At 44.5% G+C, this 16,465-nt stretch overlaps 1 protein-coding gene across 1 annotated transcript in view; it reads left to right on the top strand.

Moving 5' to 3' along the window:
• LOC144695654 (complement factor B-like) overlaps positions 1 to 16,465 on the top strand; it is a 58,744-nt gene that overhangs the window by 17,492 nt on the left and 24,787 nt on the right. Inside the window, exons 8-11 of the mRNA XM_078566578.1 lie at positions 2,080 to 2,211; positions 2,958 to 3,047; positions 9,448 to 9,585; positions 11,706 to 11,803. Of these exons, the coding sequence (XP_078422704.1) occupies positions 2,080 to 2,211; positions 2,958 to 3,047; positions 9,448 to 9,585; positions 11,706 to 11,803 (458 nt within the window). The remainder of the gene's footprint in view (positions 1 to 2,079; positions 2,212 to 2,957; positions 3,048 to 9,447; positions 9,586 to 11,705; positions 11,804 to 16,465) is intronic.

Genomic DNA, 16,465 nt, shown 5'->3' with positions numbered 1-16,465 from the left:
ATCCAGGGAGATTTGTCCCGCCCTGTACCCTCTGGTGCGGCAGAAAGCTGAGGGAGAATTGGTTAGAAGTTGCGGGTGTCTGAGAGAAATTTGGTTTTTTTGAGCCAGGCCACTTGCAGGCCTCCTTGTGGCTCCATGAATTCCCTATCCCTTCAGACTGAACATGGCAGCTTGAGCAGGGGGAGGTAGATTCAAATCGGTGAGTGACAGATTGGCGACCGTTGCCAGGAAGGTGTGCAGACAAAGCCCCCTGATTTTAAGCTGACCCGCCTGGGCTGAACCGGGTAGCTACAGATCAGGTGCACACCTCACCCTCCATTGGATTTTACTATCTGTTGAAGAGCGAGTAACGATTTGAACGGCGGCGTCACAGCCTTGGAATCCCAGAAGGGATTGTTGGATGCTATGATGGGGGGCACCTGTGGCCGCCTGAGATGGGCAAACGGCCTTCCATAGGCACATTGATCTTAAGATCTGCTTCACTGCATTGTCATAGAGGGACTGCACTTCAGGGCGGACACGGAGCAGTTGCTTCCCCTGGCAGGGGAATCTAGAACACGGGCAGAGTTTGGTGGTGGCGGGAGTGCGGCAGTGTGCGTGGTCTTAGAATAAGGAACCAATCGTTTATAACTGAGATGAGGAGAAATTTCTTCACTCAAAGGGTTGCGACTCTCTGGAATTCTCTGCCCCAGAGGTTTGTGGATGCTCCATCATTGAACACATTTAAGGCCGGGATAGACAGATTTTTGATCTCTTAGGGAATCAAGGGGTATGAGGAATAGGTGGGAAAGTGCAGACGAAGCCCAAGATCAGCCATGATCTTATTGAATGACAGAGCAGGCACGATGGGCCAAATGGTCTACTCCTGCTCCTGTTTCTCATATTCTTAGGAAGGATGGATTGGCCTTTAAGGGGGTGTAGTGCAGATTCACCATACCCAGGATGATACCTGGGTTAAAAGGGTTCCATTAGGAGGCCATAGACTAGGCATGTATTGGCTTGATATATAGGAGATGAAAGGGTGATCAGATTGTGGTGTTTCAGCTGATTAACGGATTCGATAGGACAAATAAAGAAAGAAACTATTTCCTCTGGTGGGAGTGGGGTGGTGCAGGGGGTGGGGAGTCCAGAACAAGGGGCCAGCGCCTCAAAATTAGAGCAAGGTCTTTCAGGAGGCTCTTCTTCACACAGAGCAGAGTGAAAATCTGGAAATCCCTGTCCCAAAAATCTGTTGAGCCTGCTGCAAGGTGTGGGAAGGAGGGAAAAGGGGGGGGTTTTTGGGGGTCAATTGAAAATCTCAAAAACTGAGATTGATAGATTTTTTTTTTAAGGGTTACGGACCCAAGGAGGGTAGATGGAGTTAAAAACCAGATCTTCCATCGTCTAATTGAAACGTGGAACAGGCTTGAGGGGCTGAATGGCCTCCTCCTGTTCCCCGAATGACCACAAGAAATAGGAGCAAGAGTAGACTACACAGCCCATCTAGTCCACTCCACCATTCAATATGGTCGTGGCTGATCTTGGGCTCCAACTCTAATTTCCCGCCCACTCCCCATAGCTCTTGATTCCCTGAAAGATCAAAAACCTGTCTATCCCAGCCTTAAATATGTTCAACGACGGAGCATCCACTGGGCTAGGGAATTCCAAAGATTCACAGCCCTTTGAATGAAGAAATTCCTTCTTGTCTCAGTCTTAAATGATCGGCACCTTACCCTGAGACTGTCTCTCTGCCCCATATTTTAGATTTCCCAACCAGGGGAAGCAATCTCTCAGCGTCCAGCCTATCAAGCCCCTTCAGAATTTTGTCGGTTTCAATGACATCAGCTCTTATTCTTCTAAATTCCAAAGAATGTAAGCCCAGTTTACTCAGCCTCTCATCAGCGGACAACCCCCTCATCGCAGGGACCAATTTATTGAACATTGGCTGTACCACCTCCAATGCAATTGTGTCCTTCCTTAATTATGGAGACCAAAATTGCACACAGTATTCCAGGTGTGGCCTCACCAAAGCTCTGTACAATTGTAGCATGTTACCATTGTAGAAAATCAGCCCCTTATTTTGTTTCTTGTGTTTTGCAGCACATGGTGACAAGACAGGCACCAACACCCATGCAGCATTGAACAAAGTCCTGGAGATGATGGTCCTTTCAAAAATACGGTTTAAGGATTCCTGGGACAAGACAAGATTTGTCACCATATTATTTACTGACGGTGAGTCCACCGTGCCTCTGGGAAGTTTCCTGCGAGTGGCTGGAGGACAAGGGATGGGGTGGGTTAATATGACAAAAGCATAATCGAACCAATCCACACGGACTTGGATGTGTGCAGTCATAACAAGCTCAAGGCAGCTGGCAACGTCCTGGTTACAACACTCACTGGCCTGGCTATGCCCCAGGTTACCAGGCTCAACCTTCAGCGCCTTCACCCTGCCTCACCACTCCATCCTGTTTCTTACCCTTCCCCCCACTCCGCAGAAACACAGTGTGCACAGTGGTTGCAGTGTGTACTATCTCTAGATTCAAGACAATCATCACATGCACTGTCTGTACCAACTGCAAGGTGCACTGCAGCAACTCACCAAGATTCCTTCCAGACCCCTTGCCTCTACCTCCTAGAAGGGCAGCAGATAGGAACACCACCACCCTGCAAGCTCCCCTCCAACCCACACACCACCCTGACTCCCTTCACTGTCTCTGGGCCAAAACCCTAGACCTCCCTAACAGCACTGTGGGTGTACCTACGCCACAGGGACTGCAGCAGCTCAAGAAGGCAGCTCACCGCCACTTTCTCAAGGGCAATTAGGGATGGGCAACAAATGCTGGCCTTAGCCAGCGACGCCCACATCCCGTGAGCGAATGAAAAAAAATGATGAGATAGGCTGCGAAGTATTTCGGGACACTCGTGATGTGTTAATCAGTGACGTGCTCTTTGTTTCTAAAACATTCTTTTGTTTTCAGGGAAATCAAACATGGGAGGGGACCCCAAAGTAGCAGTCATGAAAATAAAGAACTTTGTGAAGGCAGAACACAACTCGGAAGATTACCTCGGTGAGCATTCTCAGCACCAGTTCGTTCGATCCCAAACCCGAAGGTGGAGTATGAAACTTGATCCTAATCCGTTTCTTGATACTCGGCTTATTTTTTAAAAACTGATTCACAGTTTCTGGCCAATGGTAACCCCCAGGATGTTGATAGGGGGGGATTCAGTGATGGTAATGCCATTCAACGTCAAGGGGTGGTGATTAGATTCTCTCTTGTTGGTGATGGGCATTGCCTGGCCACTTGTGAGGTGCGAATGTTACTTGCCGCTTGTCAGCCCAAGCCTGGATATTGTCCAGGTCTTGCTGCATTTGGACATGGACTGCTTCAGTATCTGCGGCTGAACATTGTGTTATCATCGGCGAACATCCCCACCTCTGACCTTATGATGGAAGGAAGGTCATTGATGAAGCAGCTGAAGATGATTGGGCCAAAGACACTGCCCTGAAGAGCTCCTGCAGTGATGTCCTGGAGCTGAGATGACTGACCTCCAACGATCACAACCATCTTCCTTTGTACTAGGTATGACCCCAACCAATGGAGAGTTTTCCCCTGATTCCCATTGACTCCAGTTTTACTAGGGCTCTTTGATGCCACACTTGGTCAAACGTAGCCTTGTCGTCAAGGGCAGTCACTCTCACCTCACCTCGGGAGTTCAGCACTTTTGCCCATGTTTGAACTAAGGCTGTAATGAGGTCAGAAGCTAAGTGGCCCTGGCGGAACCCAAACTGGGCATCAGTAAGCAGATTATTGCTTAGCAAGCGCCGCTTCATAGCACTGTTGAAGACCCCTTCCATTACTTTACTGATGATGGAGAGTAGATTGATGGGGCGGTAATTGGCTGGGTTGGATTTGTCCTGGTTTTTGTGTACAGGATGTACCTGGACAATTTTCCACATAGCCGGGTAGATGCCAGTGTTATAGCTGCACTGGAACAGCTTGGCTAGGGACGTGGCAAGTTCTGGAGCACAAGTCTTCAGTACTATTGCCTGAAGATTGTCAGGGCCATTAGCCTTTGCCTTCAGCTATTTCTTGATATTGCTTGGAGTGAATCGAATTTGCTGAAGACTAGCATCTGTGATGCTGGGGACCTCCAGGGGAGGCCGAGATGGATCATCCGCTCGGCACTTCTGGCTGAAGATTGTTGCAAATGCTTCAGCCTTATCTTTTGCACTGATGTGCTGGGCTCCCCCATCATTGAGGATGGGGATATTTGTGGAGCCTCTTCCTCCTCCAGTGAGTTGCTTAATTGTCCACCACCATTCACGACTGGATGTGGCAGGACTGCAGAGCTTAGATCTGATCTTTTGGTTATGGGATCGCTTAGCTCTGTCTATCACTTGCTGCTTATGCTGTTTGGCACGCAATTAGTCCTGTGTTATAGTTTCACCAGACTGACACCTCGTTAACAGAATGCAGCACTACATTTGTCTGCCTCCTACCTACCACCCCTAGTGACCCGGCAGTCATGCTGGCCTAGCCAACAATGCCCACATCCCATGAACACATTTTTAAAAGTCTCTATTTATAAGTGCTTGAGGTACATAATTAAACAATGCCTTTCAGTGGTGTGTCTTGGCAATATAATTAGCATACAATTAACAATGACTTCCTCAGGGGATCATTACTAGGAAAGGTGCTTCCATATGCTATGCTCAAAGCATTCTCATCACCGCCATGCATCCGTCACCAATCCACAACAGACTGGAGAGGTAGTTGGCATTTCTTCGAAGCCACTATATTCCCCAAATTCTGTCAAGAGAAAATTTCTAAATCTGCAGTCGGTAGAGGGATTTCCAGGACTTCTTTTCCAATGAAAGGATCTGCTGAATTGTCCCAAGATCAGGGGAAACTTCTTTACCCAGAGAGTGGTGAGAATGTAGAACTCGCTATCCCAGGATGTAGCTGAGGTGAACAGTACAGATGCATATGAGGAAAAACTGGATAAGCAAATTAGGAAGAAGGGAGCAGAAGAATTATGTTGATGTGATTAGATGATTTTGTTTCTCCTTTAAGCTTTTGTGGAATATGGGTGTTGCTTAAATGGCCAGCATTTGTTGCCCATCCCTAATTACCCTTGAACTGAGTGGCTTGCTAGGCCATTACAGAGGACAGTTAAGAGTCAACCACATTGCCGTGATCTGGAGTCACATGCAGATCAGATTGCATAAGGACGGCCGATTTCCTTCCCTAAAAGGCATTAGTGAATCAGATGGGTTTTTACAGCAATTGATGATAGAGACGAGCTTTATATTCCTGATTTATTAATTGAAATTGAATGCCACCCTGCTAACATGATTTTAACCCATTAGCTTTAGCCTGGGCCTCTGGATTGCTTGTCTAGTGACATTACCAATAACTGCTGCCTCCCCCAGGGAAGTAGGGCAGGAGAAGGCTCATATGGACATTTGTGCTGATTAGTCTGTTTCTGTGCTGTAAATTCTATTGCAAAATCATGGGATCATAGAATGGGTACAGCACAGAAGGGAGGTCTTTCAGCTCATCAAATTCATACTGGTGCTTCGCAAGAGCAACTTAGCTAGTCCCAGTTGCCTGCCCTTTCTTGTAGCCCACTGTTGGGCAGACAATGATGTCAAACATGGAGGAAGTGCAGAATGCATTGATGTCAGTTGACAGTCACAGAGGTTTCACTAACAATGTCCATTGCAAGATAGACCCTGGATCACTGAAAGATGAGAAAGAGGCTAATGGGTATGACCTTATAGCCATTATGGAGACATGGTTACAAGGAGATCAAAGCTGGGAAATAAATATTCAGGGGTATGTGACTTTTCAAAAGGACAGGCAGGAAGGAAAGAGTGGTGGTAGCCTTGTTAGCACGAGATGGAACAAGTGTGTTAACAAGAAATTACCTTAGATCAGAGGATCCATATGGGTGAAGGTATGAAATAAGATGGGGAAGAAGACACTGGTGGGAGTAGCCTATAGGCCCCCTAACAGTAGCTATGCTGTAGGACAGAGAATAAATCAGGAGATAATGAAGGCATGTAAAAAAAGGCAGTACATTAATCATGAGTGACTTTAATCTTCATGTAGATTGGGAAAATCAAATTGGTAGAGGTGAGGTAGCCACGAGCAAGAATTCATAGAGTATATTCGGGACAGTTTCCTAGAATAATATGTTGTGGATCCAACCAGGGACCATGCTATTTTGGATCTGGTAATGAGGCAGGTTTAATAAATGACCTCAGAGTAAAAGATCCCCTGGAAAACAGTGACCATAACGTGGTAGAATTTAGCATTCAGTTTGAGAGTGAGAAAATTGGGTTGGAAACAACTGTGCTAAACTTAAATAATTACAAAGGAATGAGGGCAGAGTTGGCTGGAGTGCACTGGGATAGGTGTTTAACAGAAAAGATGGTTGATGAACAATGACAAACGTTTAAGAAAATAGTTCATGACTCTCAGCAAAGATATATCCCTTCAAGAATCCTTCCTTGAAGGATTCAAGGAAGGGGATAAGCCAACCATGGTTAACCAAGGAAATTAAGGAGTGTAACAAATTGAAAGAAAAATCATACAATGTGGCAAATGTTCGTGGTAAACCAGAGGATTGGGAATGTTTTAAAAACCAACAGAAGATGACCAAAAAAATAATAAAGAGGGAGAAAATAAACTTTGAGGGTAAACTAACAAGTAATATAAAAATGGACAGTAAGAGATCCTTTAAGTTTATAAAAAGGAAGAGAGAGGCCAAAGTGAACATAGGCCCCTTAAAGAATGAAGCTGGGGAAATAATAATGGGGGAACCAGGAAATAGCAGAGGAGTTGAATAAATACTTTGCATCAGTCTTCACGGTAGAAGACACTAATAGCATTCCAAAAATACTAAATAGTGAAGTGGCAAAAGTGGGGGAGGAAATAAGTGCAATAACTATCACTAGAGAAAAAGTACAAGGGAAACTAATGGAGCTAAAGGCCGATATGTCCCCTGGACTTGATGGGTTGCCTCCTAGGATATTAGAGAAAGTAGCTGCAGAGATAGTGGATGCACTGGTAGTAATCTTCCAAGAACCCTTAGATTCTGGAAAAGTCCCAGAGGATTGGAAAACTGCCAATGTAACACCCTTATTTAGAAAGGGAGGGAGACAAAAAACGGGTAACTATAGGTCAGTTAGCTTAACATCTGTCATTGGGAAAATGTTGGAGTCTATTATAAAGGATGTCGTAACAGAGCATTTAGAAATGCATAATATAATCAAGCAGAGTCAGCATGGCTTCATGAAGGGGAAATCATGCCTGACAAATTTATTAGAATTCTTTGAGGAGGTAACAAGCAGGATAGATAAAGGGGAATCAGTAAATGTAATATATTTGGATTTCCAAAAGGTGTTTGATAAGGTACCGCAAATCGGCTATTTAATAAGATTAGAGCCCATGGTGTTTGAAGTAGTATATTAGCATGGATAGAGGATTAGCTAACTAATAGAAGACGGAGAGTTGGGATAAACGGGGCATTTTCAGGATGGCAATCTGTGCCACAGTGATCAGTGCTGGGGCCACAATTATTTACAAAATACATTAATGACTTGGATGAGTGAAATAAATGTGCTATCGCCAAGTTTGTGGATGACACAAAAGTAGGTGGGAAGGCAAGTGGTGAGGATGACACAAAGAGTCTACAGAGTGATATAGACAGTTTGAGTGAGTGGGCAAAAACTTGGCAGATGGAATATAATGTCAATGTGAGGTTATGCACTTTGGCAGGAAGAATGGAAGAGCTGAATATTATTTAAATGGAGAAAGACTGCAGAAAGCTGCAGCACAGAGGGATTTGGGGGGTCTACATGCATGAATTCCAAAAAGCTAGCATACAAGTTCAATAGGTAACAGGGAAGACAAATGGAATGTTGGCCTTTATTTCAAAGGGAATGGAGGATAAAATTAGGGTAGTCTTGCTAAAACTAGACAAGGCACCAGTTAGGCTACACTTAGAATACTGTGAACAGTTTTGGTCCCCTTATCTAAGGAAAGATGTACTGGCATGGGAAGCAGTCCAGAGAAGGTTCACTAGGTTGTTCCTGGGTATGGAGGGATTTTCTTATGAGGAGAGGTTGAGTAGGTCGGGTCTGTACTTATTGGAGTTTAGAAAAATGAGAGGTGACCTTATTGAAATATATAAGATTCTTAGGGAGCTTGACAGGGTAGATGCTGAGAGGTTGCTTCCCCTTGTGAGGGAACCTAGGACCAGAGGGCATAATTTCAGAGTAAGGGGTCACCCATTTAAGACAGAGATGAGGAGGAATTTCTTCTCTCAGAGGGTAGTCAATCTGTGGAATTCTTTACCACAGAGGGTTGTAGAGGTTGGGTTGTTAAGTATATTGAAGGCTGAGATGGATAGATTTTTAATCAGTAAGGAAAGCAAGGGTCATGGGGAAAAGCAGGAAAGTGGAGTTGAGGATTATCAGATCAGCCATAATCTCATTGAGTGGGGGGCAGACTCGATGGGCTGAATGGCCTACTTCTGTTCCTACGTCTTATGGCCTTATAGAAAGTATGAAACCAGACACCAGTTCAAGATGCGCTCAGCAACTCAGCAAGACTCCTTCGAAAGCATCTTCCAATCTCGTGACCTCTACCACCTCAAAGGACAAAGCGTCAGACGTATGTGAACACCACCACCTGCAAGCTCCCCTCCAAGCCTGACTTGGAACTATATCGCCGTTCCTTCACTGTTGCTGGGTCAAAATTCTGGCACTCCCTTCCTAACAGTACTGTCGATGCACCCACACCACACGGCCTGTCGTGATTCAAGAAGGCGGCTCACCACCACCTTCTCGAGGGCAATTCGAGATGGGCAATAAATGCTGGCCTAGCCAGCAATGCCCACGCTCCACAAATGAATAAAAAAAAGCAGACCATTATCATGTTCAGACGACTTCAATATTCTCGCCACTCTTTGGGTGAAGATGTTTTTTCTGACCCTGTTGGATTTCTTGATGACTATCTTCAATTAATTCTCTCTAGTTATGTTCTTCCCCACAAGAGGAAGCAGGTCCTGACAACGTCCCGGCAATAGTACTGAAGACTTGTGCTCCAGAACTAATGGCACCCCTAGCCAAGCTCTGCTGGGATAAGGCAGGCGAATGGCACTAGGCGAGTTACTCATTGAGAGAGCCAGAACATACATGATGGGCCGACATGACTTCCTACAGTGCTGTAATATAAAAGAAATGTGGATATGTAAGAGACCAATAGGCAGATCTTTGCTATTATATTATCACTAAGAATACCTATCAAAGAGAAATGTTTTCACTTTAGGTTTGAAAAGTTTTGTCGAGCTGGTTTTTATATCCAGGATTATGGAATTCCAGGAGCGTGTGTGCATATTGTACGTCCTCAATTCCCATGGGTCAGTATTCACCATATACTTCTCATTCTCCTACAGATATGTACTCCTTTGGAGTGTCAACTGATGTTGAAAAGTCAGAACTGAGCACACTGTCATCTCATAAACCTGGCGAGACACATTGGTTTACTGTACAAAACACCACGGAACTGGTGAAAGCTTTCGATAAAATATTAGGTATGGATTTTATTTTCTTGACCAGTGTTCCCTTAATTAGTATTCATGAAATGGTTGAACTCTGACTGATGGTACTGTTATCCTAACTCAGAATTAGCAGGGTGCTTCATGGAGGTTAGGGTCCAGATCGCTACATTTCAAAACAACCTTTATATTCCACAATTTAACCAACAGCAACAACACTACCGCTAAAGAGGTATTAGACAGGCAGTACTTAAAGTTGATGAGTCACCAGGACCAGATGGAATGCAACTGAGGATGTGGCACAAAGTAAGAGTGGAAATTAGCGGAGGCGCTGGCCATAATCCCCCAGTTCTCCTTAGGTATGGAAAGCGGGTGGTACCAGAGGGCTGGAGAATTGCACATATTACACTCCTGTTTGAAAAAAAGACCAGCAACTACAGGCCAATCGGTTTAACCTCAGTGATGAGGAAGCTTTTAGAAGTGAAAATACAGGACAAAATTAACAGTCACTTAGACAAATGCGGATAAATTAAGGAAAGCCAACACGGATTTGTTGAAGGCAAATTATGTTTCACTAATTTGACTGAGTTTTTTGATGAGGTAATGGAAAAGGTTGAGTGTAATGAGGTAGATGTGGTGTATATGAACTATGTTTGATAGTCACATAATAGACTTCTCAGCAAAGTTGAGGTCCGTGGAACAAAAGGACATTGGCAGCACAAACACGAGGTTGGTTGAGTGAAAAAAAACAGAGAGTAGTGGTGAACAGGCATTTTTCAGACTGGAAGAAAGTATATAGTGGGTTTCGCCAGCAGTCAACACTGGGAACACTGTCTTCCCTGAAAGCTGTACCCTCTCCAGTCTGAAATGCTTGAAACCAAGTCATTTAAGGATTTCCGATTTTTCCAGATTATAGAATGATGTTGGAATGCCTAACCACAAGTGCATGAAGTAGAAAACAATGGGTTGGGAGAAGATTTGATAGAGGTATTCAAAATCATGAGGGGTCTGGACAGAGTAGATAGGGAGAAACTGTTCCCATTGGTGGGAGGGTCGAGAGCGAGATGGCACAGAATTAAGGTAATTGGCAAAAGAAGCAGAGGCAACAAGAGGAAAAGATTTTTTACGCAGCGAGTGATTAGGGCCTGGAATGCACTGCCTGAGAATGTGGTGGAGGCAGGTTCAATTGTGGCTTCAAAAGAGAATAAAATAACCAGCTGAAGTGGAAAAAAAAATTGCAAGGCTATGGGATAAAGGCAGGGGAGTAGGACCAGGTAAGTTGCTTTTGCAAGAGCTAGCATGGACACAGTGGGCCAAATGGCCTCCTTTTGTGCTGTAACCATTGTATGGTTCTATGATGCTTCCTTAATTCATCATGAAATTTGAGGGATGAGGGAGGTAATGGTTCAATAATAGTGGCTGTTGAGTAAATAAAAATTCAGTACTGGTTACTGTTAGGGACAGGGACGGTTGAGTACTGATTACTGTTGCGTACATGGTTGGTTGAGTACTGATTACTGTTTGGAACAGGGATTTTGAGAGCTGAGTACTAGTTACTGACGGGTACAACAATGGTTGAGTACTGATTACTGATGGGTACAAAGATGGTTGAGTACTGGTTACTGTTGGGTACAGGGATCATTAAGTGCTGATTAGTGTTCGGTAGAGGTATGGTTGAGAACTGATTACTGTTAGGTGCAGGGATGGTTGAGTGTGAGGTACAGAGATGGATGAGTACTAGGATGGATGAGTACTAGTTACTGATAGGCACAGGGATGATTGAGCCCTGTTTACTGCTTGATTCAGGGATGGTTGAGTACTTGATTACCGTTGGTTATAGGGATAGTTGAGTACTAATTACTGTTGTTTACAGTTGGGTATAGCGATGGTTGAGTTCTGATTGCTGTAGTACACAGGGATGGTTGAGTGCTAGTTACTGATGAGTACAGGCATGGTTAAGTACTGATTACTGTTAGGTACAGGGATGCTTCAGTATTTATTATTGTGAGGTACAGGGATGGTTGAATATCAGCTACTGATGGATATAGAGTTGGTTCAGTACTAATTTCTGTTGGATATGGTGATGTTTTAGTTGATGGCCCCTTTCAAGCATCATTGCTAATCACAAAGTTTGCTGCTCGTCTGCATTCTTATAGACTATTCTCAAATTGGTGATCTGTGTGGAGTTGGTGAAGAACGTCCTGACGCCACCATCAGAGAGAAATATCCCTGGTACGCCATCTTGGAGATTCCGGTAGGTTTTACACTTAATCACAGAGGTGGAAGGATGTTATCATGGTCTTAATTGGTTTTGCACTCAATCACTGGGTACTCTAGGACCAATTTCCTTGCAGGATGATTTGTCCGAGCTATTGGGAAGGTATTAACCTAACTTGGCAGAGATGTAGAAACTAGTAGGTAACATTAAAGAGGAAAACCAAGGTGCACAGAGAATTAGGAAAGACAGATAGCACTAGTGTAGGTAATAGTATATTAGGAAATAGGTATTACTGGAAATCAGAGGAAGAGGGAATTTAATAAGGTCTAAATTAGATTTATTGGGCATGTATGCGAATGCGCGGAGTGTGGTAAATAAGATTGGTGAGTTGCAGGCACAGAAAGCCACGTGGAAGTATAATGTTGCAGTGATAGCAAAGGCCTAGCTCAAAAAGAGCAGAACTGGGTATTAAATATTCCTGGATACAAGGTGTTCTGGAAAGATAGGGAAGGAAAGAAAGGAGGAGGGGTGGCAGTATTGATTAAGGAGAACATAGCCTTGCTGGAGAGAGAGGATGCTCTTGAGGTGTCATGGAAAGAATCTATTTGTTTGCAGCTAAGAAACAATAGAGGTATGCTATTGCTCGGTGTAGTCTATGGGCCACCAATGAGTGGGAAAGATGTAGAGCAACAAACGTATGAGGAAATTACAACGACATGCAAAAATTATAGAGTAGTTATGATGGGATCCTTAATTATCTGAATATAGACTGGTATAGTAAAGGGCAGAGAGAGGAAAAAGTTCCCAGAGTGTGTGGCGGAGAATTTTTTACATAAATATGTTTCCAATCCAACAAGGAAGGCGGTATTTGTTCTGGAGAATGAAATGGGTCAAGTGAATCAAGTGTGAGCAGGGGAACATCTAGGGGACAGTGATCATTGTATCACAAGGGTTAGGTTAACTATGGAAAAAGACAAAGAGTAATCTAGAGTAAGAAATATTAATTGGGACAGGGCTAACTTCATTGTAGTGAGAACAAATCTGGCCCAAATAAATTGGCATCTAAGATGGTAGGCAAAACTTTGACTGAACAACAGATGGCTTTTAAAGATGAGATAACTCAAGTACAGTCAAAATATATTCACATGAAGAGGAAAGGTAGGGCAACAGATCCAGAGCTCCCTGGATGACAAAAGAGATAGAGATGTACATGAAAATGTTTGCCTAATACAGATGTCAGATGGATATTACAACTGAGACCCAGGCTGAATATAGAAGGCTCAGAGGGAAAGTGAAAAAAAACAAATAAGAGAAGCAAATAGAGAGTATGAGAAGAGACTGGCAGCTAACATAAAAGGGAATCAAAAAGTATTTGATGGGAAAATAAATAGTTAAAGGATAGTAAAAGGAAGAATGGTACAATTAGGGACCAAAAAGAGGATTTACACATAGAGGCAGGGAGCATAATTGAGGTACTAAATGAATACTTTGTATTTGTCTTCGCAGTTGAAGAAAATACTGCCCAAGTCATAGTGAAAGAGAAAGTAGTTGAGACATTGGATGGGCTAAAAATTGGTAAAGAGAAGGTATTAGATAGGCTGGCTGTACTTAAAGTTGATAAGTCACCAGGAGCAGATGAGATGTATCAAAGGAACATAGGAAATAGGGAAAGGAGTTGGCCTCAACACTATTTTCCCACGCTATCCCCTATCTAAAAATTTGTTGAAATCAGCCTTGAACATACTCAATGACTGAGCCTCCTGAGGTCGCTGGGTCAGAGAATTCCAAAGAATCACCATCCCCTGTGTAAAGAAATTCCCCCTCATCTCAGTCCTAAATGGCCTACCTCATATTCTGAGACTATATCCCCTGGTTTGAGACCTCTCCCCGCCCAGCCAGGGATCTACCATGTCGAGCCCTGTAAGAATTTTATATGTTTAAATGAGATCGTCTCTCATTCTTCTAAATCCTAGTGAATACAGGCCCAGTCTCCTCAATCTCTGCTCATAAGACAGCCCCGCCATCCCAGAGATCAGTCTGGTGGCCTTTTGTTGCACTCCCTCTATGGCAAGTATACCCTTCCTTAGGTAAGGAGACCAAAACTCCACACAATACTCCATGTGCGATCTCACCAAGGCTCTACACAATTGCAGCAAGACATCTTTTACTCAAGTCCTCTTGCAATCAAGTTCAACATAACATTGGCCTTCCTAATTGCTTGCTGAACCTGCATGTTAGCTTTCCGTGACTCATCAACAAGGACATCCAGATCCCTTTGGACATCAATATTTCCTTAATCTTCAACATTTAAGAAATACCCTGCATTTCTGTTGTTCCTACCAGGACACTGAGGGAAGTGAAAGTGGAAATTGTTGTTGCACTGGCCATAATCTTCTAACCCTCCTTAGACACAGGGGGCAGTGCCAGAAGACAGGAGAGTTCCAGATATTGCACCCTTGTTCAAGAAAGGGTGTAAAGATAAAAGTAGCAAAGACAGGCCAGTCAGTTTAACCTCGGTGGTGAGGAAGCTTCGAGAAACAATTATTTGGGACAAAATTAGCAGTCAGTTGGGCAATTGTGAATTAATGAAGGAAAGATAACATTTTTTTTCAGTGACAAATCATCTTTAACGAACTTACTAGAGTTTTTTTTAATGAGATGAGAGAGAGAGAGATGAGTGTAATGCGGTTGATGTGGTGTACATGGGCTTCCAAAAGGCTTTTGATAAAGTGCCATATAACAGGCTTGTTGGCAAAGATAGTGGCCTTGGAATAAAAGGGACAGTAGCATCATGGAAATGAAGTTGGCTAAGTGACAGGAAACAGAGGTCCATAACATCCAAGCTCCCCAGTGTCAGATTGGGGGGGTACCCCAAAGATACGCTGGGAAACCCCTCTCGGAATTTCACAGGTAAGGTTTACGTGGCAATTGCCCGGAAGCACAAACTTCCTTTGGGCAAAAACCCTGTACTGGGAACCATCTGAAAGTGCGATTTAAATCACAAAATTCAGATAATTCCAACTGGATTCCACCAATAGTTACTCAGAAAGAGTTAGAAGAATCAAAACCTCTTCTAACTTCTGGGTAACTACTGTAAAGACCCAGACTGACCCAACAACAGGACTCTTCTGACAACCCCTACCCCTGCAGGGGACTCCACCCACCCCTCCAACTAACCAAACCCCCATGGTATTTTCCGCAACCCCCGCCCCCGCTAGCTGAACTCCTCTTGGGATTCCACCCAACTGCACAGGCCTCCTTCCCCCCACCGCCCCCCTCGTGGGCCCTACTCTTGCACCCACACCCCCCCGAGGCCCGATTACCCGATCCCCCATGACCTGACCCGTCACCCACCCCTGCCCAGACCCCGCCCCCACCGACTCGACCCAACCACCCCTGACCCAACCAAAATCCTCCCATACCCAACCTGACCCCTCCCCCAATACCTGACTCGACCTGACCCCGCCCCGAGCACCACAGGTCTGACCCGAACTGACCTGACCCCCCCGACCCGAGGCCCACCCTCCCAACCCCATGGCCTGACTCCTCCACCCGAGCCGGTGCTGTAAAAAAGGGGGTTTACCGACAGAGCTGGACTACGTTGCTGGGCCTCGAAGATGCACTGCACTGCCTGGAGCTTGCCCGGCCTGAGTCGATAGGTCGGCAAGACAGGATTGGAAGATAAAAATCACATGAGCATTTGGGCACAGAGCGGCACTCCGACACCGATTGCCACTCCGAGGGAGTTACAGCCCAGAGAGTAATGGTGAATGGTTAATTTTTGGACTGGAGGAAGGGTTAGAGTGGAGTTCCCCTGGGGGTCAGTGTTCTGATCCCTGCTCTTCCTAATATATATTAATAACCTAGACTTCGGTGTACAGGGCACAATTTCAAAATTTGAGGATGACACAAAACTTGGACGCATTTTGAACTGTGAGGGGGATCATTTTAAGCTTCCAGAAGACATAGCCAGGCTGGTGGATGAAATTTAATACAAAGAAGTGTGAAGTGATTAATTTTGGTAGGGATAATGTGGAGAGACAATATCAAATAAAGGGTACAGTTCTAAATGGGATATAGGAGCAGTAGGACCTGGGGTAAATGTGCATAAACCATTGAAGGTGACAGGGCAGGTTGAGAAATCGATTAATAAAGCAAACGGAATCCTAGGCCTTATAAATAGGGGCATGGAATCACAGAACCTTTACAGTGCAGAAGGAGGTCATTCAGCCCATCGGGTTTGCACTAACCCTCTGAAAGAACATTCAACCTAGTCCCACTCTCCTGCTTTATCCCCGTAACCTTGCACATTCTCTCTTTTCAGGTAGCAATCCAATTCCCTTTTGAATACCCCGATCGAACCTGCCTCCACAGCCCTTTCAGGAAGTTCATTCCAGACTCCAACCACTCTTTAGGTGGAAATGTTTTCCTTGATTTACTTTTACTCCTTTTGCCAATAATTTTGAATCTGTGCCCTCTAGTTCTTGATGCTCCCTTGAGCGGGAACAGTTTCTCACTGTTTACCTTATATACACCCCTCAGAATCTTGAATACCTCTATCAAGTCTCCTCTCAGCCTTCTTTTCTCCAAGGAAATCAGTCCCAACCTCTCCAATCTACCCTCATAGCTACAGTTCTTTATTCCTCGAATCATTCTTGTGAACCTCCTCTGTGCTTTCTCCAATGCCTTCACATGCTT

Source organism: Cetorhinus maximus, chromosome 21 (assembly GCF_964194155.1).
Source record: "Cetorhinus maximus chromosome 21, sCetMax3.hap1.1, whole genome shotgun sequence".
Classification (NCBI taxonomy): domain Eukaryota; kingdom Metazoa; phylum Chordata; class Chondrichthyes; order Lamniformes; family Cetorhinidae; genus Cetorhinus; species Cetorhinus maximus.
This window is presented reverse-complemented; position numbering and strand designations above follow the sequence as displayed.